Source organism: Meriones unguiculatus, chromosome 14 (genome assembly GCF_030254825.1).
Source record: "Meriones unguiculatus strain TT.TT164.6M chromosome 14, Bangor_MerUng_6.1, whole genome shotgun sequence".
Classification (NCBI taxonomy): domain Eukaryota; kingdom Metazoa; phylum Chordata; class Mammalia; order Rodentia; family Muridae; genus Meriones; species Meriones unguiculatus.
Window position 1 is genome coordinate 38,703,889 of NC_083361.1, and position 22,409 is coordinate 38,726,297.

The window sequence follows — 22,409 nt, forward strand, 5'->3', positions numbered from 1 at the left end:
GGGAACAGTTGTCTGAGTCCAGACATTTCAGGGACAACTTCTCTGTCTTGCTGGCAGGTCAAACTAAGTTCATGTTCCCAGGCCCAGGAACCAACTCCTATCCTGGTTGATGAAAACTCCCTTTCTCAACCCATTATACCAAAATATGATTAAACAATGATACAGCCCACTCCACTCTCCCTCACTTTATGGCTTCATCCTTTAAATACGCTGTACAATGTTGCTCAAGGTGGCACTTCAGCTCCTGCATCTGTTCTGTGGCCTTGATCAACCTCTAGAGGTTTGATTACAATAAATTTTTGTCATCTGCATTGACCTGCTGTTTGAGTCATGTTGTATTTAAGCAGACCCCACAACAGATATGTCCTTAAAGAAGCAAGAAATACCTTTCTTTTTCACAGTGGTTTATATGGGGCCAGGCTTTATTTATTTATTTTTTTAATGTTTTACTTTACTGACAGTTTCATGTTTATGTACTTTGATTTTACTCATCCCGGCATCATCTCTCCCAAGTCTGTTGAGACCTTCTTCCCAACATGTCCTCCTCAGCTCTTGAGACAGGAGCTCATACATTCCAGGCTGTCCTAGACGTTAGAACTCACTGTATCTATCCTTCTTCTACCTTCTGGTATAACATGCCCATACCACCATGTCCAATTTACCCAGTGCTGGGGATGGAACCCAGGACCCTGTTCTAACTGAGCTATATGCTATATCCCCAGTCTGAGAAGGGGCACATATTTAAAAAATGAATTACAGAAGGCTGTAAATTGCCATGTGGGTGTTGGGAATTGAATTTAGGTCCTCTGGAAGAGCAGCCAGTGCTCTTAACTACTCTAGCTTTTCGTTTTGTTTTGTTTTAAGAGACAGGGTTTCTCTGTGTATCCTTGGCTGTCTGGCTTTGTAGACCAGGCTGGCCTCGAACTCCACCTGCCTCTGCCTCCTGAGTGCTGGGATTAATAACACGCATGATCTAGCATTTTTAATGTGGGGTAAGATGATGCCTTCCAATATTTGGTGGAAATCACACCTCGGAGACCAAGGGTCAAGCCTGGGATGCCTTTTAGCTGAAACCTGAAGGCTCTGGCCCCAGGTGGTTAGGCTCAGGGAGGGTTACAGAGGAAGAAGGCCTGGGGTGGGGTGAATACAGCCCCGAACCCCGCTGCAGCTTGGCGGGCAGTAGAAGCTGAAGCTGTTCCCGAGCAGGGGCGGGTCCGCGCTCAGCTCCGGCACTCGGTGGGGCGGGGCCAAGAGCACGCAGTCACCCGGAAGACGACGCGGCGGGTAGGCTGTGTGTGGCTGGGCTTTTGGGGGATCCTGGCCGGGAGGAGCGACGGCGGGTTAGCCGGCCGAGTGATGGTCGGCCCCACGGCGCTGGGCGCAGTGGCAGCCGTGCTGGTGGCCTCAATGCTCCTGCTGCAGCGTGGGGACGAGGGGCCCGGGGCTGGCCCCAGGTAACCCCGGGTTGCGGGATTGAGCCGGTCCCCGCAGCCCTGCCTGGCGGGCCTGGTTACCCTGGGGTAAGAGGCTCAGTAGTGTAGAGGCATGGGCACGTCCAGCTGGGCACCTACCTGGACTGGCCTTCGTCCGGAGCCCCGCTGTGACTCAGCACTTCCCCAGGGCTAGGACTGTGTAGAGTGAGTCTCTTCTGCTCAATAAATAACAACCCTTGTTCCCTAGGGAAAAGATTGTCCCCTAGCACTCTGAGACAGTACCCGTGGTGTTGTTTCCCCAGCATGGCGGACAAGGAGGCCCTGCCGAAGCTTCGGGAAGACTTCAAGATGCAGAATAAATCTGTCTTTATTTTGGGCGCCAGCGGGGAAACCGGCAGAGTACTTTTAAAAGAAATTCTGGGACAGAACCTGTTTTCCAAAGTAACCCTCATTGGCCGGAGAAAGCTCACATTCGAGGAGGAAGCTTATAAAAATGTGGTGGGTATTTGAGCTGGGGCTAAAAAAGGATGTAGCCTCAGTCATTTTGATGAGGGGAAGGTGTCCGTTGCCGGATAGGTAGTGGTGGAGACAGAGAAATCAAAATCGGGCATGATTAATCTAGAAGAGCCCTTCCAGCAAGCCTTGGGTCTTGCCTGGCTTGTAGGCCTGTTTTTTAATCCTACAGCGTCCTGCAATGCCGTTCTGGCGTCTGGAACCCAGACTGGAAAAGGGAATGGTGGTCAGAGAAAGACGCTCTTTGTAATTCCTAGAGTGTACTGCTTGCTCATTTGCCTACCTGTGTGTTTCACAAGTGTGACAAAGACGGGTTGAATTTCTCCCAAGTAGGAATCCGCCCACTTGACTCCCCCCAGGCTGTGTCTGTAAATGCATATTGTCTTCCTTGTAAGTTATAGCAAATGGTAATACCAGACTTCCATCTGGTAATAATACCCAAGTATCTTTAAGTCTGAGCTTCGTGGACATTTTGTTCTCCAGTAAACAAGAGTTACCTATCAACTGCAGCAAATTAAACAGTGTAGAATGCAGCTGTTTAATGCAGTCTCCCATGGGTCCCATCAGGACTTGCTGATTAAAATAGACATCTCTGCTTGGGCTCAGGTGGGTGCTGGGTGGACTCCATGGTCTAGTTATCTGAACCTTGGGGAGATTACTGGCAAGTGGAGCCTAAGATTGCAATTTTCTTTGAGAGTAGAGTCTTGGTGGCACGTCTTCCAGACTTTATTTTATTTTACTTTATTTTTTTCTTTAGTATAGTATATATTATGCCAGGAAAATCCTTCTGAAGGAACTAGTAGTGACGGCTCCAAGATATTATTTGAACTCCTGGGTGATGGCAAGCTTGATTGCAATCCTACACTTTCAGATGCAGGCTGCTTAGGTTTGAGAGTGTTTCTCTAGCTAATGTAGGCTGGCCTTGCGCTCAGTTCTCATGCCTCTGTTTCTGTCAATGCTGGGATTACAGGCAAGTGCCACCTCTCTTAGTATGCTTAGCATGTGCCAATTTCCATGTCAATTAGAAATACCATAGAGGAAAACAAAATGGAATAAGGGGTGCAGCTCTCTCAATTGGTAGAGATGAGCAAGGCCCCTATTCAGTCTCTAGCACTGTCTGATTGGATATGGTGGGGCATACCTGTAATGTTATCATTTGACAGGTAGAGGCAGGAGGATCAGAAGCTCAAGGTCAGCCTGGAAGTTTGAGGCCAGCCTGGCCTTGAAAAAGAAAAAGGAAGAGAGAGAAGGAGGGAAGAAAAGAGGGAGGAAGGGAGGAGCAGAGGGAGGGAAGGGAAGAGAGACAGAGACTGAGGAAGGAGGTGGGGGGGAGCTATACAACTCTAGAGGCTGACTCACAAGTGTTGGAAAGAGTCCTAAGAATATGCCTCTGTCTGAGGTTCCTTCTGGATGATTCTAATGAATGAAGGACACATTCTCAGCCAGACATGTAAGCTGAACATAACTGAGGCATACCTATGATCAACAGTTAGCCACAGGTTTGGAGAATGGTTCCGAAGTTAAGAGCACTTCCAGAGGACCTGGGTTAGATTTCCACCACCTATATAGTGGCTCACAACCTTCTGTTAGTTCCAGTTCCAGGGAATCCAGTGCCCTCTTCTGGGTACCTCTGACACTATATGTACATGGTGCATAAGCATGTATGAAGGCAAAGTATCCATGCACACGAAATGAATTTTAAAAAATTAAAAAGAAAATAGAAACTTGGCCACAATTGTGTATCTATAAGTACCAGGCCTAAGGTTTGAACGTGGATCTTCTTTGAGATTCTAATTTCAATTCTGTTTCCACATCCTACCAATATGGTTTTCTTCCTGGTAAAGTGCAGATTGAATTTTTTCTTTTCCCAAAGGTAAGGCACAGATGACCTTGATATTTGAAATCTGACTTGCCTACTGCAGTTTCATGTTCTGTGGACACACTTGTGCATCATTGGTTTTCAGTTCAGATTAAATTGTTTTAATTTCTTTGTACATAGCCCAGGACCTGACATGTACCTGTAAGCACTTGGCCACTGAGTTCTACACTCAACTCCAAATTAATTGTTTTTTGGTAGGAAAAGGGGAATTTGGCAAATTTGATGGTATGAGCTTAGACCATTTGACAGTCATTTGTCATGTATTCTTGACATCTCAAGGAGTCTTTTTTAAGTGTATGTCCTTCCTTGTCTAGAATCAAGAAGTTGTGGACTTTGAAAAGCTGGACGAGTATGCCTCTGCCTTTCAAGGTCATGATGTTGGATTCTGTTGCCTGGGCACCACCAGAAAAAAAGCTGGAGCGGTGAGCAGGATATATACCCTTTTCTCCTTTTTACTGGCCAAACCTATTAAGGATCTCTTCCTTTCTTCCACAGATGTCCTATATTTCTTTTATGTGTATGTGTGTAGGGTTATGTCCTCATGAGAATGCAGGTGTTTGTAGAGTCCAGAAGAGGCTGTCAGTATTATCCAGGTATTTGTGAACTACCTGACATGGATACTGGGCACTAAGTTAAGGTCCTGTGCAGAAGCACTTTGAGATCCTACCTGCTGAGCCATCTCTGCAGCCTTGTGGATTTCTTTCTTGCTTACTCTTTTTCTTGGGGCATACTGCAGTACCTAAATATAAACTGTGCTTAAGATTCCATCTGCTGTCCCATCTGTACTATACACAGGAAATGGCAGAGACGGTCATCATCGCTTCATAATAGCCTCTGAGTTAAGGCCTGAATGCAGGATATATCACAAATATGTACATGATCAAGCCTATGGCAGACACTATAATCATCACAGCACCTCCTGATTAAGGTTAGCAGCCAGCAGTCTGTGGGCAAAAGTAGTTGGCTCATGCTGTAGGCGGTAAGCTTAATATTTCTTTTCACAGTAAATGTTTTAGGCTTGAGGCATTTTCTCTCACTCATTTACTACAACTTTCTTTCAAAGCCATTCTTTAAATTTGGGATCTAGCTCATCAAAACCCAGAGGCACGATTCAGTCAGCCCTGCTGATGACTTAGCCGTCAGCAGTGATTCAACCCAGGGATGACTCAGCCCTCACTGACGCACAACTGCCTTAATACACATTTTATTTTCTTTTTAATGGTGCACTAAATTGAGTCAGCCCCTATCTAGAAGCTATAGTTTACTGCATAGTTAAAAGTCATGGTTTATAATATAGATCCTGGGCAAACGTCTATACGTGTTACTCAGTTTAGATCTTGAAGTCTGGTATATTCCTCTGGCAGGATTTGCTTGCTGGAGTCCACATATCTATTAAATATGTAGGACATTGATTCTGTTAAGCTGATCGTGTTAGCTGTTTTTTCATCACTGTGACAGAGTACAGTGATGAAGAAACTGAAGGAAGGTGAACTTTATTCTGGCTCACAGTTTGAGGCCTCAGTCCATGCTGACAGGGCTGTGAGGCAGTAGCCATCTTATGTCGTCAGTCAGGAGACAGAAAGATGATGCTAGGGCCTTTTCTTCCTCCTGTGTGCTTTAGGTCCCTAGCCCATGGAATGGTGCCACTCATGTTTAGGGTGGGCTTTTCACCTCAATTAACCCAGTCTAGAAAAGCCCTACAGACACGCCAGAGGTTTGCTTCCAGGTCAGGTTAAGTTATTAACCTCTACAGTGACTTAGACTAGGTTTTGTTGTTGTTGTTTTTAAGATTTTATTTTTATCTTTTAAAGTGTGTGTGTGTGTGTGTGTGTGTGTGTGTGTGTTGTGTGTTTTACAGGTGATCATGGAGGTCAGAAGTATGGATCTTCCTGGAACTGGATTTAGAGGCAGTTGTGAACCTCCTGGTGTGGGTGCTGGGAATTAAACTCTGAAAACACAGTACTTGGCCTTTATCTCTGAGCTGTCTCTCCAGTCCCATTTATTATAGTTTTTATAAACCAGTAGATTGTTGTGGTTCTGAACAGTGGGCTTCTACCAGTAGGGCAGGAGCTCGGTTGTGACTCTCCTAGCTTCCTAGGTGATACAGAAGGTAACCCTATAAATGCTTCCAGTTGAGGTGGACATTCGTGTCCTGTTCAGTTTTGCACTTCCAGCCTGGAAGCTCGGGCTAGAACTGGATTACAGAGAAGTTTTCTTTCTCAAGAACTGCATTTCTTCCCCTAGAAGGGGTCATGTTGCTGCTCAGCTAGTGCAGTCCTTTGTGTCCTGGGTCAGTCATCAGCCTGTCCTCCAGAAGCACTGAAAACTGTCTGTGTCCTGCACACTGCAGCTTTTAGCTTCAGGCTCCCGCCAGGGTTTGGCGATGACTCAGCAGAGTGAACTGCTGCGTTAAGCATAGAATGAGGCAAATATCATAGGGTGTTGGGAGAAATGCTAAATGTCACAGTGGGAGCTAGTTTAACCAGAAGAAAATAGTTTTGTTTTGTTTTGTTTTTTTCCCTCTAATCAGAATGGCCTCGTAGGCCACTCAGTACCTTTTGTTTGTCTTTAAAATCAGTTTGAAAAGATGAAGGTAATTAATGAATATAGAAGGGCAAAGGTAAATAGGTAAATAGTCTCAGAAACGAGTTAGTGTTAAAGGACCAAGAGGGTACTGGCAGGAAGTAAGCTGTTGCTGCCTCCAGAAAGGTGTGTCTGTGTCAGTGAGTGTGCCTGTGTGTGTGTATGGGTGGATGTGTATGTATGCTCGGGTTCATGTATTAGGGTGCACATGGAGGTCAAAGGACAACTTTTGGGAGTCTCTCCCACCTTGTCTACCATGTTTCAGGCTAGCTGGCCTCCAAGCTTCCAGGCTCATCTCTGCCCCCATCTTGCCTAAGTAATAGGCTGCATACCATGTCATCTGGCTTTTTTCTGTAGGTTCTAGGTGTAGCACTGGGATCACTGGATCTTTTAAGGCCTGGTGTGGTGCTTTGTGCCTGTATTCCCAGCATTTGAGGTGGAAGCAGGACCAAGGAGACTAAGGCAACATAGTAAATGTGAGACCAGCCTGGAGCATATGAGACCCTGTCTTCAAAGCCAAGAACAGAGACCTTAAAAACAACCAAACAAAAACAACTAATTTTGATTCAGTGTAATATGCTGTGTGGAGGTTTCAGTAACTTAGTTTAAGAGTGATAGCTCCTAGGCGGTTAGGAGATTCAGAGGGGCTCGTGGCTTTCTGGGCTCATCCCTGCTGGGATCTTCGTCCTCTATGGAGAATTCAGGTGGTTTATCAGATGGACACTGCAAAGCTGCTGGCAGGCCTCATGTCCTTCAGGAGCTGTTTGTTACAGGTATACACCCTGCTTTTACCTCAACAATCTGAGTTTTGTAGAGAAACTGGGAGAAGTGCAGGTTTCTGTTTCAGTGCTCAGGTCCTCTGAGTAGCTGTGGTTCGGCAGTGAGGTACAATTTTTCAGAAAAACTGTCTCTAGGATTCAGGCTAGCTTTTGAAGTTTGTTTTTCTGCTGTTTTTAAGTTCAGTAGTAGAGAGCAAGCACTGGAGTAAGATTAAAGCCAGGTCCTTCCATGTATAAATAGAATCTTCCTTATGCCACCCCCATCCTCCAAATTTAGCACAAATTGGTGTCTCCAGTGAGCCCCAGGGACCTCGATTCAGCTTGTTTTCTGAGTCCTTGGAAGCCATTGACCTTTTCGCTTTAGTGTCTCATTCAGCAGCTAAAAGGCCATGCTGCCAGAGTGAAGGAAGTGAAATTTAAAATTTAGTGCGCTTAGAAAAGTGTGTTTATAATGAGCTTGAGAGCTCAGAGGATTTGTGAAGTCGGTTGGGATTAACAGCCATTGATTGCTAATAAAACAATATTTAGCTTTGTCCAGAGAACAGCCCTGGAGAAAGGTGTGGGCACCTTGTCATCAGAGCCCATTGAGTGGGGATGATGGGCTGAGGGTGGGGGTCCACACATTGGCGTGGGTGCTGGTCCTTCAAGGGGCTGTTGTCAGTTGCTAGCCAGGCTGGTGAAAGGAAGGACGCCAGAGCCTGATGGCTGGGGTGGTATTGATATGCCTTTGCTGACTAATCAGCTTGAAAGAGTCCCATGGTATTTATGTCACTTTAATTTCCATCAAACAATTGGGGGTGACAGCACTCTATTAAGGAGAGGTTGATCCAGAACTAAAGCCAAATAAATTAGGGTCTCAGTTTAATCAAATTATCCCTCTCCTGGCCCTGGATTAAGTGAGAGAGATAGCGTCGGTCTGGAGGCTTGTGATTGGCTGAGCCTCTCCTATTTTAAAGAAACTGCTGGAAAAAAAAAAGTGTTGGAACACAGACAGCTATAATAATCCAAGCATTGTGCTAACACAAATGTTACTAGCCAAGTATGCATTGTGAATAATAAAACCAGTTATTAAAATTGCTTTTAACTAGAGTAAGGGGAAGAAATAAATATGAGAGAAATCCACTGAGGAACTTTCTCTGCACTTTTGTGTTTTCTCTGTCGAAACTCAGCATATCTCAAATCTCCATTTAGAGAAATCAAGAAAATCAACATTCTTTTCCCTTTCTAAGTGTTAACATTTGGTTTGCTTCACTTTTTTTTTCTTTCATGTATTTATTGTATTTGGGGACATGGTCTTGCTATGTGGCCCTGGCTGATCGGGAACCTCAAATTTTGCCGTGATCTTCTTGCCTCTGCTTTCGAAGTGCTGTGACTACAGGCATACACCACCCCACCTGGCTGTTTCTGCACTAATTTTAAAAAGCAGAGACATGAATTGTGAGTCAGCATGTAGGTCAGGCTGGCAAGTGAGTTGTTCAGGTCTGAGTGTTACAGTTAAGCCACCAAAGATGATAAGTGACAATTCCTTTGTAAAGAGATGAGTTCTGGGGCTGGAGAGATGGCTCAGTGGTTAAGTGCTTTTGCAAAGGGGCTGAGTTCACTTTGGGGAGGGAAACGTGCATCTTTCAGTGAGGCTCTGGGTTAACTTTCTTTCTTTCCCCCATCACCCTATAGTTCTGTTTTGTTTTTAAATCCTAACTGGATTTACCTTTTAATTCAGATTTTTTGCATGAATATATTTTACATTCTGGATTCACATCACTGACCCTGTGATGTGGTGAATTAAGAATGAAAATTCAGCCCTGTCCTCACTGGACTGAACCCAGGGCAGAGAGGGGACACAGGGGAGTCTCCAACTTTGTAGGTTTTTGTAGTGCAGGCTGTTTTCAGACTCACGGCAGCCCTCTCCAAACATTTAAAAATTGTGTGTTTGTGTATGTGGTAGTGAGCAAGCCAAGCACACTTCATGGAGGCCAGAGGACAATTCTGTAGAGTTGGTTCTTTCCTTCCACCTTTCCATGGGTTTGGGGATTGAACACAGGTTCAAGGGGGCAAGTACCTTTACCCACTGAGCCATCTTGATGGGTCCCTTTCCATCATTTCTTAATTATATAGTTAACAGTTTGTAAACATTTGAAAATGCCTTGCCATAAAATATCCAAAGTATTTTGTAAGGGCTCCATGTAAACTAGACTATTAGAGTAACTTTTATTTGCCTGATTTAATTGTTGTCTCCAAGGCTTATTGCCTCCATCTGGCAACCTAGGCCTAGCCTTCATACAATCTTATCTAGTCCTAAAATGTTTTCAGCCTCTGAGACTTACTGCTGAATGAGCTCAACCTTTCTAGCTCTTTCTGAACTCTGGATGGCTGGTTCACTTCAGCTCTTCTGTGTCAAACTCCTCTCCAAAGGTGACTGATTCAATCTGGCTTCTCTCAGGTTCTGACTGAATTGTTCTGCTTGGCCTCAAACTAACTCTAGTAATCTCTTCTAGTCTTCTGGCTCCGTCTCATTCTCTGGCTCATTCTGTCTTCATCTGAGTCTAGCTTGTTCTCTCTTCAATCGCTCTCTGTAAAATTCTGGTAAAAACTGCCTCTGAATTCCAGGAACTGAATTGCCACAAACTTAACTCCACCATGCTGCCTCTCAATTCACTCTCTCAACCAAACTGCCTGAACAGAACTCAGAGATCTCCAGGCCTTTGTCTCTGAGTGCTGGGATTAAAGGCTTATACCGCCATGCCTGGACCTAAGCTTTTCTCTATCTGAAACTTGCTCTATACCAGACTGGCCTTGAACTCAGAGATCTGTTTGCCCTGCCTCCTGGGATTAAAGGTAAGTCTGTATTCCGGATGCATCACATAGACCTAGAATGTTTTTGGATGTGATCTCTTGCAGAGAAGCCATGTTCTGAATTTAAATTCCTCCACAATGGACATCAAGTTTTCCATTCTCACAGTGCCTAGGTGTTGTTTTGTGGTACTTTGGAGACCCCAGCATGGTAGAGATCATACAGGGAAAGAAAAAAAGAAAGAAGAGTTGTAAAGTTTTTAAAAGAAATAGGCTGGGGTTGTAGCTCCAAGGCAGAGTGTTTGCTTGTGCTGAGTTCAGTGATGAGCATCACAATCAATCGATAGATAGATAGATAGATAGATAGATAGATAGATAGATAGATAGATAGATAGATACATAATCAGGAAAGAGGAGGAACATATGACCAAGAGCAAACTTTCCATTGCAACTTTGCTGTTTCCTCAGCTCGTTGAGGGTTTGTTTGCCATCTAGGTTTCATTGCCATCCTTGTGGTATAGTGGAGTTCATCTTTGCTGCCTTTGGAGCCTTTCCCAGGATCTAAGCCTAGCTTTTGAGTATGGCTTTGATACATTTTATTTAGATTCTCAATTCCCCTAGGCCTTCCAGCCTGCCACCCAATCCCGAAGATTCATCTTTAATATGAACATGTAACATTAGGAAATAACTTATGTTCTTTTGCCCCCAGGAAGGATTTGTCCGTGTTGACCGAGATTATGTGCTAAAGTCTGCAGAGCTGGCAAAAGCAGGAGGGTGCAAACATTTCAACCTGCTGTCTTCCAAGGGGGCTGATAAATCCAGCAGTTTCTTATATTTACAAGTAAAGGTTTGTGAGTGTTCTGTCTTTCATATATGGAGGGTAATTGACAATATTAAGTAACCAGTATAATCTTTAAAGAAAACATTAAACAAATTATATTATGTATTTTTCAAAGCTGAAGGGACTGTTTTGGGAGAAACATAGTTAGAAGGCTGGCATGGTTTCTCCATGAATTATTCAGTAAGGTGGGAAGAGTAGAGGGAGCCTAGCCTTGGCTGCATGGCCTCCCAGCTACAAAGACTTCCCCTCCACTTTCTTTGTGGCCAAGAGGACAGAATATTTAAGCTTCTTGCCAGTACAGTACATGATTACTGCTGATTTTAACTAGCTTCTATTTCCTGGGTTGAAGTAGGGTTACTGCCAGGGCAGGAGAGCAGACCTGGTTTTGTGCTGTGTGCAGCTGGACATGGTCCTCTGCCTTCAGTATATGAACAGTGCGTAGAGATTACCATGCCACAGACTTCTCAGTGTGAGAGAAGCACTGCCTTTTGCTTAATACCTCCAGCAGAGGGGGCTGTCATCGGGTCATGGGGTTAAGAGTCCTCCCCTGGCTGTCTAGTGGAAGCTCTATGAATGCCAGTCATCAGTTCTGGACTCTAGTTGTAGATATCCCTCAGGGATCCTCATTGCCTTCACTACATTTTTTTCCCCAGGCAGGACATCCTGAATTATTGGTTCCATATTTTATTGGTTCTGTTGTCTACTCCCTTCATTTCCTTGGTGTCTTTACTGAGTGGACCTTGAAAAAAAAATAAATTTCACATTATAGCTCCCCTGGCCTCTCTGATTACATGCCTGATGTAAAAATGCATGGCTTAATAATTTAAAGTATCTTCTATTTATAATTTCACTTTTTTTTTGAGATCTGGATGGGAGTTGCTGATGCTCAAAAGTGATTGACACAAAGGGTCATCTATGATCCACTGGGGGGAGGCTCCTCTCCTGACGGCCATGTTTTTCTGACCCATTACAAGTTCCTGTATACTAAAAAGGTGGCCGTGTCCGGGAGCCCTGAGAAGGAAATGAAAAGGTTCAATTGATGCTTTATGTACCCTCTCTGGGTTTGTTTTGACATTAATAACTGAGGTGAGTGTCCCTAGAGCATGGCCAACCTACCAGGGGCCACCCCCTTAAAGAATACTCACTGTCTCTTTCCTAGAAGCCATCACCTGTCCACAGCTCCTAAGTTAACAGAGGGAATTTGTAAGCCTCACCCACCTCCATGCTAGAGTGTTGGCTGGCTTGATCTTGTGTGGGCAACCGCAGCTGCTGAGTTTATGAGTGCAGCAGTCCTGTCGTGTCCAGAGGACAGCGTTTTGCTCAGGTCCACCCTAACCTCGGGCTCTTACAATCTTTCTTCTCCTGCCCTGGGGGTTTGAGGATGATGTTGATGTCCCATTTGTGGTTGAGCACTAGCACTTATTCTGTGTACCTTGACCACTCTCATTGTGACAGGGTTAAATGGACTCTTCCTTCCTGTCCAGACTCTAGACTCAGGTTGGAACTGTGAGACTTGAGAGCTGGGAAAGCAGATTATCTTCAAGCCTGAATGACTCCCTCTCAGGCTTTATTTGAGTGCATTGGTCTCGGTCAAACACCGATTTTATTTCTATTTTTAATTTTTCTGAATCTAAACAGGGAGAAGTAGAAGCCAAAGTTGAAGAATTAAAGTTTGATCGCTTCTCTGTGTTTCGGCCGGGGTAAGTTTTATGCTGCTGGGAATAAGTAGAGAGGCCTATAGTTCAGGCATCTGAGAATAGGGCTGGCCAGTAGTGAATTGCTTCTCTGAAGGATCCACCCTTCAGCTTTGAAAAGAGATTAGCTTGGGGATGCTTCAGAATCATCTACAACTTCCTGGAAGTACTTGCTACATGCATTTTTCTTACATATTAAGTTTTATTCACTTACGCTCTTTTGTCTTTATATTTTTATGTGTATCAGTGTTTGTCTGCATGGATGTCTGTGAGAACTGAACCTAGGTCTTTTGCAAGAGCATCAAATGTTCTAAACCAATGAGCCATCTCTACAGCCCCTCTTTTGCTTTTTAAAACCCCCCTTTATGCGCCACACCAAATTTTACAACCACCACCTGAGCCAACTGATTTTCTTGATGACTGGAGGTTGGACAGCTGAGATGAAAGTGTCCCTGGGGTCAGTGTCTGCTGAGATGCCCCTCCTCCTTGTTGGCAATGCCACCTTCTTGATGTAATCTCACATGATCTTGCTTGTGCATGTGCAGAAAGATATCTGGTGTCCTTTCTTCTTGTAAGGACAGCAGTCCTGTCCCATCCTCAATACCTCTCAACTCTAAATACCTCCATCAGGACCATCTGCAAATACAGTTCCCTTGGGGGTGAGGACCTTAGCTGACGGTTTTGGGAACAGGACTCAATCTGAAGTATCCTATTAGGTCTGAATGCATTGCTTTATCTTCCTCTACCTTTCTCTGTCTCCTAGAGTCCTGCTGTGTGACAGGCAAGAGTCTCGTCCAGCAGAATGGCTGGTTAGGAAATTCTTCAGCTCCCTGCCAGACTCTTGGGCCAGTGGGTACTCCGTGCCTGTGGTGACTGTGGTTAGGGCGATGCTGAACAACCTGGTGAGTCCCAGCAGTGGACAAACAGAACTCCTGGAAAATAAGGCCATCTTCCAGCTAGGGAAGGACGGTGATGTGCCCAAGCTGTGACCATGCCAGAGGACATTCTTGAAAACCTCAGTGCCTGTCACCAAATCAGTCTATAAAAAAGTGTCTGTGTGGTCTCTTGTGGTGTTCCTCTCCTCAGCCAGGCAGCTCAGGAAATGGCAGGTTTTTGCACCAGCTGTTGAGAGCCTGGTTTGGTTGTTAATGTAAGTCAGGCATGGAGCTTTGGGAGGATGGGTTTAAATTATAAACCTGGACCTTGTGGGTTGCAGACAGGGATCTGTGGTTTTTCTGTGTCCACTGGAGGTCCCGGTGCCTCTGGGTGTGAGACCAGCTTTCAAGCACTCCCACAGAGATGCCTGTGCAGAGGGGCCCTAACACTACAGGTGAGTCATGGTGCTGCTGAGCTGCATGTAGCTGAGTGAACATTCTGCCTTGACAGCATGTCAATGCAGAAACTATAGAACAAATTCTGTAATTCACTGAGGAATAAAAGTAAATGGGCAAACCCTGGGTACTCTTTCAATTGTTGAAAATCGTGTTGGTATTAGTGGAAAGGTGCAGTGAAGGCCCCCAAGGAATGGCATCACAGCCCGTACCTAATACTTCAGGTGTCTGCATAATTTTAGGTTGTATGCTCTTGGCACTCTAGTAATTTTCCAGAAACCCTATAAAGCCATACTGCTGTCTTCATATCTTTCTTTTCATTTAAATTTCTATTTTTATCCTCATACTGCAGATGGGGAATCTGAGGCACACTGTTGTTAAGTGCCTTGCTCAAGGGTCTAGAGCTGAAAACCTAAAGCTAAGAAATGGCAGTCAGCATTAATGACACTCAGCCTGATCCCATTGCTTGTAGTTAGTGTGTGTGTGTGTGTGTGTGTGTGTGTGTGTGGCCAGAGAGGGCATCAGATTCCCTGGACCTAGAGTTACAGATCTACCTATGTGTGTGCTAGGAATTGAAATTAGGTCTTTTGGAAGAGAGCAAATGTTCTTAATCACTGAGCTATCTACCCAGCCCTCTGCAGCTGGTTTCTTTAACCACTCTAAAAGAACATCATCTCTATCTATTTCTAGAGTTTTCCAGGTAATTTAGTGCATTGTGAGTGCATAAAACTTTAATTCTTGGGTGTCTCCATTGGTATAGGATCCTTGCAATTAACTGCAAACAGTGGTTAATCTAAAATTTCCTGACACTACACTGTGAAAGATGCGGTATGGTGTACTTTTCTTTCTTTCTTTTTTTTTTTTTTTTTTTTTTTTTTGTCACACGGTCTTGGGTAACCCAGGCTGGCCTCAAATTCAGTAAGTAGTCCAGGATGACCTTGAACTTCTGATTCTTCTGCCTCTACCTGTCAAGTGTTGGGATAACAGATATGCCCAATCATGCCTGGTTTTTGTAGTGAACTTAAGGCTTCATGCATGCTAGTTAAGCTAGTTAAGCAGTCTTCAAACAAGCTATGTTCCCAGCCTGAGGTGATACAGGTTAAACAGGTAGGTGGCCACACCTGGAAGGCATGGTTACCTTGCCGCTTAAAGGGCTAACCCCGACATGTGGTTTCTCTCTTACACACTTTCTTTCTTACACTCTCTCTTACTTGCTCTTACTTTCTCTTCTTCTCTCTCTGACTCTCTCTCTCTCTCTCTCTCTCTCTCTCTCTCTCTCTCTCTCTCCCTCTCCCGGTGCCCCCCTTCCCTTCCCTTTTCTTTCTCTCTTCCCACCATGTCCTGCTTCACACTCCCTCCTTACCCTCCTAATAAACTTCTTGCAGAGAATATCGGTTGATACCAGCCTCATTGCTTTTTAATAAATAATAGTAAGACCATGTTTCAAAAGCAGAAGTTTTCTTCCTGTCAGTGGGGTTCCCTCACAGTTGGGCTTGGGGGAGCTTGGCGTGTTTCCATTGTAATAGTCTTGGACTCCGAGAAATAAAGCAGCCTTTGGGGGTCTCCATAAGAATATGCTGAGCCTTGTGGGCTCTGAAGGCAGCCAGACTCAGTGGCTGGTTTTAAATCACTCTCTGGTTTTAATTTACTCTCTAAATCATTTTTGCACATCAAACATTCAAGAGAGAGTGAGTGGAGAGAATGAGTCCACACTCGGATCTCAGTGACAGAGTTGAGTGATGTTAGGACGGTCTGTCTTCATGTTTGGGAGAGAAAAATATCCCACTCCCTGCACCATGGTAAGATGTCAGCCTCACAGAAGGTTCTGGTGGCCTGCTCACTCTCCAGACTGGCATCACTGTCACTGTCAACATCTGGGCATCACTATGATTCAGCAGTTTCCTTCAACAGACTAAAATGCACTGGAGAGGGCAGTTCACACAAGAAAGGCTGTACATTAATTTGTTCAGCAGGTGCTTATCAGGTAAATTAGTGAGCATTCTACTAGCCAAGGGGGTCAGCAGGTTTCTGCAGATGTCTAGAATATCAGGTAGCTTCAGAAGGGTTCTGTCCTCTTCTGCGGGCAAGACTGGTATGTGAGAAAGGAAAAGAGTAGAGGAAGGGGAGGGAGAGGAGATGGAGATACTCGATGATAGTAGCAGTGAGAGAGACATAGGCTGTGCCTGAATAACAACCTGCTTTTAGAAATGGGGGTGTGACTTGGAAGTGGGTAGGAAGAGGTTGGGGAGGATTGGAGAGAGACTTTTTTCTGGACATGCCAGGACCTCTACACTCAGACTCGGTGGTTGTGGTCTGCACACAGCCAAGCCAAGTCAACATTCTAACATGGAGGGGCTGGGTATTCATAAGCTCCCACTCCTAACTGAGGAGCTATGAACAGTTGATGCTTCTGGGAGAGGGTCGGAGTTTTCTTTAAGGATGTGGCCTCTGGTAGGCTGACCACACTCCAGTGGGTGTCCCCACAGCCAGAGTATATGGATCCAGAAACTGGAATCCATGTAATTTTTTTTTTAAAGTATACAAAGGTGAGGGGTAGGGACATTGGGGTACATGGATCTGAGAGGAGTTAAGGGATGGAATGGGAGGAATCTGATCAAAATACACTGTATTTTCAAAATACACTGTATGTTCAAAAGGTTAAAAGCATTGACTGTTCTTCCAAAGGTCCTGAGTTCAATTCCCTGCAAACACATGGTATCTCATAACCATCTGAGACACCATAATGAGCTCTGGTGTCCTCTTTTGGCCTGTAGGCACACATGCAGGCAGAAATACTGTATACATGATAAATCTTAAAAACAAACAACCCCAACACTTAAAAAAATAAAAGTATTAAAAAAAATGGTGATGTGAGCGAAGTCCTGCTGGTGAAGGGGAAAATGAGGAAGTCCAGCAAAGAGCTTCAGGGATCCAGTACACAGGCTTGAGGGTGTGCATGATGGGGAGTTTAGCGAGCCAACGTCAGGCATTCCGCAGGTCGTCAAACATGCCCCACGCATAGTCCAGCCTCACACTGCAGCTTGGAGGCACTACCGATCCAGAATTACTGCTGCCCACCTGCCTGAGGGAATTCTATGGTTAGATACTAGAAATATTAGAAAAGTAGAAGCCTGAGAGTGGGAACCCTAGTATTCTCGGCACCCCAATCCCCAGGACAGACCGCATCATTTGTGGGCACCTAGCAAACAGTCCACCTGTTTCCATGATATGGGATCGAGTTAATGCGTAAGCTTTTCACACACGTGAACTCACTGAGTTCTTACCATAGCCCTTGGGCTTTTGCAGTCATGATCCTGTTTACCAGTCAGGAAATCTGAGGCGGAGAGAAGGCTGGTTACCTGCTCGTGATTTTAGAAGTCTAGCTAGTGAAACAGGATTCAAACTCAGGGTGTTTGTAAAGCCCGTGTTCTCACTTTACCACTCCCAATAAAGGGTGGAGTTCAATGCACACCCCCTGTCAGCCCACAGATTAATGGGGCTCCCTTACCTCCCCTGAGCCTCCAAGCCTAGCCTGCACTGGGCACCTCTGCCGCCAGAGGGCGCTGCGGCAGGTCGTGCCCAGCCAAGCACGCCTCTGCCTCCGTGGCGCAGGCGTGCTCGCTGCAAAGGGCGTAGGGAACGGTGCTGGGCCTCTCGCCCCGCCCACTAGACCCACGTGACCCGGAAGCGCTCTCCGGCCCGGGAACGGCCGGCGTGTAGGTTGCCTCGGGTCTACCGCGCGCTCGCGCTCGTTCCCAGCTCCGGCGCCGCGCTGTGCGGCCGCGCGCTTGGTCGGCGGCCATGTGTTCGCTGGCGGCCGGGAACGGTGGGTCCCTCGTGTGGGCGGCGGGGCAGTGGCAAGGGCAAGAGTGGGCGTTCGCGGGTCCGGGTGCTGACAGTGTGCCCCCGCAGGCCAAGGCGCCGAGCTGGGCCCCGAGCCCCTGGAGCTGTCGGACAGCGGAGACGACGCCGGCTGGGAGGACGAGGACGCTGAGCCCGCGCACGGCCGGCAGCACACGCCCTGCCTGTTCTGTGACAGGTTCGTGGCCGCGTGAGAAGCAGCGTGAGCGAGCACGTGGCGGGCCGGAGGCCTGGTCCCGCGTGACGGCTGATTGACAGAGCCCGCTCACGTGATCGGGGGGGGGGCGGAGCCGGGAGCTTCTTTGAGTTTGTCTCTGATGCCCAGTCAAACACTCCTGACCCCGCTTCAATACCAGCACACACAGATACTAGGCCAGGCCTGGCATACTATCACTCTGATGGCTGAGGCAGGAGAATGGCTACGAATCCCAAGCCATCCTGAGTTACCTGACTCTGAACTCCACACCTTGCTCCTAAATCAGCGATGGAACCCTCTGTTTCCTTGCAGACACTGTCTGGGTGGTTTTAATCCCGTTACTTGGGTAACAGATTTTGGGAGCGCATAGACAGGAAGGGTGCTTCCATTTCTACCATCCTATAAAATGACCATGTCTTCTCATGCAGCATTTCATTGAGCTATTTAAACTTAAACAGTCCTAGCTCGACTCCATGATTGAGGGAGGGATTTTTGCCCATGGTACTTGGGGAAATGAAGCTGCCGAACCACTGACTTATTATTCAAGGTCACAAAGCTGTGGTTTATCTTCCTAGAACATGCCATCTTTTCAGTAAAATCCTGCGTCTTGGTTTCAAGAAACTGGCTTGGGGTATGTGGGCTTGAAAAGGGGGTGATTGACAGTGAGCAGCACTGCGGAGCCCCCAGTATTGGTGCAGGGTGCTGAGGTGGCATTATCAGCTTTTCTAGCTGGCACCTCGCTGGAGAGGAGGAGTGACTGCACACACATGTTTATTGTGCATCTGGGGTGCAGTGCCCTGTGACAGGGAAGATCCAAGTGACCTAACTTGGCAAACATTTGCTGAGAGTTGCCTCTGCACTAGGGATGCAGAAGAGGAGGGCAGAGTCTCTGCTGTGTATTTCATGCCCTTCAATGTTGGAGGTTGCATACAAAGAGAAGTGTTATTCTTCACATTATAATGCAGGTGCTATGGGACAACCAAGGTTACTTGAATTTTGGCACGTTGGCAGTGTGCCAGCTGTACCATTGCGTGCTCTGTGTCTAAAAGCATTATTTGCTGTGCTGGTTCACAGAGAGAAAAGAGGCTCAAGTAGGGAAATTTTGTGAGTTGAAAGAATATGTGAGAGAGAGCTTTGTTACCCAGAAGCCTTTGGGTAAATTTGGGGGTCTTCAGTATTTTGACCTCCCTGAAGATTGTCCCACGAAGCTATTGCTTGTCTCTTTAGGTTGTTTGGGTCTGCTGAGGAAACGTTTGCACACTGTAAGTTGGAGCATCAATTTAATATTGATAGTATGGTCCACAAACATGGTGAGTATCTCTTGAGTAAAGACAGTTTTGCTTGTGAAGTTTAGGTTCAAATGTTAGAGTTTTCTAGACCCTTCATTTTCTTTGTGCGTGTTTCCCCAAAGTAGATGTCAGGTGTTTTCCACAGTTGCACTCCACCTAATGTATTGAGGCAGGGTCTCTCACTCTCCCCACCCCCAACTCAGGTGGGCTAGCCAGCTTGCTTGAATGATTTCTGCCTCCCAAGCATTGACTTTATGAGGCCACCATGTCTGCTGGTGTTTTAAGTGGTGCCGAGGATTCAAAACCACATCCTCATGCTCTTTCCCATTTTGCTATACAAGTCTGACAAGCTGAGAGCTCACCCAGAGCTCATGCAAAGGTGGAAGAAGGCAGCCAGTCTACAGAGCTGGTCCTTGACCTTCACATGTGCACTGTAGCACGTATCCTCACATGCACATCACACCCTCCCCACATACATATTATACCCCCAGCATCATACATAATAATAATAATTTTTTTTAATGAATTGGGGGGAAAAAAGCACTTCAAAATTTGTTACCTATGGTTGGTTCTCAGATAAAATATTTAAAAGTATCAAAATTACAGTTTCAAATTCTTTGTTGTTTGGTTGGTTGGTTTTTGGTTTTTGAGTCAGGGTTTCTTTGTGTAACAGTGTTGGCTGTCCTGGAAGTCACTCTGTAGACCAGGCTGGCCTTGAACTCACAAAGATCCACACACCTCCCAGTGCTGTGATTAAAGGCTTGCACCACTACCACCATCTCAGTTTCTAATTCTTAATACAAAGTTTCAAATAGAAGTGATAAGAATAGAGCTCAGAAATATCTCATTGAAAGTGTGTTTACAGGCCAGTTAAAACAAATACACTGTACTAAAATTAGTGAACTGTCTTTTCTTCTATTTAGGACTTGAATTTTATGGATACATTAAGCTAATAAATTTTATTAGACTTAAGGTAAGTTGGAAACCTAATAGTTTTATGTAGAAATTTATGAAGTTCATAGAGACTGCCACTGTGCTGATTATTTAATTGAATATGAGTGGTTTTTTTTGTTTTTTTTTTTTCACATTTGGCCTTTTTCATATTGTGGGAATTGTGGACATGAAGAAAGAGGGCTGGTGAAGCTCCTGGTGGAGGTTTCCTCTGCTTACTCCTGTCATATTTAACTGACTTGAATCAGTACTGTGCAAAAAGCAGTTGTCAGATAAAGTGAAAATTAGTATTTCTGTAAAATAAGATCATTTCTAGTCTGATTCCAGGTACTTTAAACATGCTTTTCAGGTTTTTTTTTATTCACAGTTTTTTTCTTTTATTAAAACTTTTATTTTATTTTATATGTATGAATGTTTTGACTGCATGCCTGGTGCATGCAGAAGCCAGAGAGGGGTGTTGGGTGCTCAGACCTTGTGTTACATATGGCTGTGTGCCACCATGTGCGTGCTGGGAGTTGAACCCAGCTCCTGTAAGAACAGCCAGTGCTCTTAAGTACTCAGCCATCTCTCCAATCTACGTTGTTTAATCTTTTTCAAACATTTTGTTCTTTGTCCTATTTAAATGGATGCTTGGGCTGGTGTTGCTTTCCGTGTGTCAGATAGTATAAGAATGCATGGTAATCATGTAAGATGGCAGGTAAACACAGGCACACCAGTCTTGTGCAGACTTGAGGGGTTTTGCTTAAGATCCCCACTCATTTTTAGGGAGCTTTGTCATTACATGCAGTGAATCCAATATTCTTTATCTTCATGCCCAGAATCCTACAGTTGAATATATGAATTCCATTTACAATCCTGTACCTTGGGAGAAAGATGAGTACCTGAAGCCTGTGTTGGAAGATGACCTTTTACTTCAGTTTGGTAAGAAGAAACTTTTTTGTCTACTTTAGCCTCAGGCCATTTGTTACACCAAAGTGCTCTGTAAAAATGGACCATAGTCCTTCCCAAGCAAGGACTTTGTTTTCTGTATTTTTACCTGGTCAATTAAACAGTGGATGACTGTAAAAATAACCAGCTTGTAAGTTTTAATTTAAGTTGGCTGCTGTTCTGAGAGGCATAGAAGCATCGTGCAGTCTCTTCCTGCCATGTGCTTTCTGGTTTTATCCAGTGTATGTGTACTGTGCGTGATACCCATCCTTTTGTTGCAGGTATGAATTGACTGTTACAGTATCACAGTGCTCCTATAGCATCTTGTAAATATTTCTTGTTAATTGCTTTTAGTCTCTGTATCTAATCTATTGATTAAACTTTATGGTGGATATGCAGTATGATAAGGAAGACATGGTTCATTGAGGGTTCAGTTTCAGACATCCACTGTGTAGATCCATCCTCCATGGATAAGGGCTTCATTTCTAAAGACCTCAGCAGGCTGTCAGTTTTCACAGAAAGAATGAATCCACAGGTCTGGGGATGTAGCTGAGCTGCTGAGAGCTTGCATGCCATAAACTAATTCTAGGTTTGATGCTGCAGTACTCCCAGATTCAGCAAAACTGCATTCTTACTGCCCATCATTGGGTTATAGATTGATGTTTTCATTCCAAACAGACATACACAGAGTAGTTTATTACAACATTGTAGTTTATTTCAAACTGTGGAAAGAAGGTAAATGCCCCCTTAGAAGAAAAGTAAATTGTGGACAGTCGCACTTGGAGCAGTGTGTCCCTCTCAGAACAGGCATCCTATGAATTGTAGGGTGACTGCCAGAACCCAGCTTCATACTCTCCAGGGGCTGCTGCTGCTTATTGCTTTCCATCCCTTTCAGTCTATATGATTAACATCACTGAAAAGTGATGCATATTAATGTTAAATTATGACCAATTTTTATTATAGCAGAAATAAAACCAAGCTTGCCAAATTGCTTGAATTTGGAAACAAAATACAAAGTAAGGATTTGTATTAGTTTTGTGGTTGCTATAACCAGATGCCCAAAAGATGCAATTGAAGGGCGGAAAGGCTTAGTCTGGTTGACCATTTGAGAGGAAACACTCCACACTGGCCAGGAAGGCACTGCAGAAGCAGCTGGTCACACTGGGTCCACATCAGAAAGTCCAGAGTGGCCAGGAAGTGGGGCTGGACAGGTAACACGGTTAACGCACACTGCCCTTTCTGTTCCCAGCACCCGCGTGGCAGCGCACACCAATTGAAACTCCAGTTCTGAGGGATATGATGCCCTCTTCTGGCCTCTGTGGGCACCTGCATGTATGGGGGC

General features: G+C 45.2%; 2 protein-coding genes across 6 annotated transcripts in view; both read left to right on the forward strand.

Annotated features, from left to right (window-relative positions):
* Window positions 1-1,153: 1,153 nt before the first annotated feature.
* Window positions 1,154-13,969, forward strand: Htatip2 (HIV-1 Tat interactive protein 2). Of its 5 annotated transcripts, none has more exons than XM_021642225.2 (6): window positions 1,154-1,284; window positions 1,681-1,931; window positions 4,140-4,247; window positions 10,687-10,824; window positions 12,457-12,518; window positions 13,276-13,969. In XM_021642225.2, exons 2-6 carry the CDS (start codon window positions 1,737-1,739, stop codon window positions 13,499-13,501), a joined length of 729 nt encoding a protein of 242 aa, XP_021497900.1. In that variant the 5' UTR covers window positions 1,154-1,284; window positions 1,681-1,736; the 3' UTR covers window positions 13,502-13,969. The 5 variants fall into 5 exon arrangements, with proteins under 5 accessions (XP_021497900.1, XP_021497901.1, XP_021497899.1 ...); XM_021642226.2 differs by having other exon boundaries at window positions 1,174-1,284; window positions 1,736-1,931; XM_021642224.2 differs by lacking the exon at window positions 1,154-1,284 and adding an exon at window positions 1,291-1,454 and having other exon boundaries at window positions 1,736-1,931.
* A 3,556-nt stretch (window positions 13,970-17,525) lies between these two features.
* Window positions 17,526-22,409, forward strand: part of Prmt3 (protein arginine methyltransferase 3) — an 85,237-nt gene continuing 80,353 nt past the window's right edge. The window contains exons 1-5 of the mRNA XM_021642238.2: window positions 17,526-17,669; window positions 17,756-17,882; window positions 19,128-19,210; window positions 20,113-20,162; window positions 20,959-21,061. Of these exons, the coding sequence (XP_021497913.1) occupies window positions 17,645-17,669; window positions 17,756-17,882; window positions 19,128-19,210; window positions 20,113-20,162; window positions 20,959-21,061 (388 nt within the window). The 5' untranslated portion in view covers window positions 17,526-17,644. The remainder of the gene's footprint in view (window positions 17,670-17,755; window positions 17,883-19,127; window positions 19,211-20,112; window positions 20,163-20,958; window positions 21,062-22,409) is intronic.

What these genes read in the sequence shown, in the direction of transcription:
- Htatip2 (XM_021642224.2), top strand. Translation starts at nt 1,357, where the DNA reads ATGGTCGGCCCCACGGCGCTGGGCGCAGTGGCAGCCGTGCTGGTGGCC. An exon ending in GGGCCCGGGGCTGGCCCCAG is followed by an intron (nt 1,455 to 1,735) that starts GTAACCCCGGGT and finishes TTGTTTCCCCAG; the next exon opens with CATGGCGGACAAGGAGGCCC. An exon ending in TTCTCTGTGTTTCGGCCGGG is followed by an intron (nt 12,519 to 13,275) that starts GTAAGTTTTATG and finishes TCTGTCTCCTAG; the next exon opens with AGTCCTGCTGTGTGACAGGC.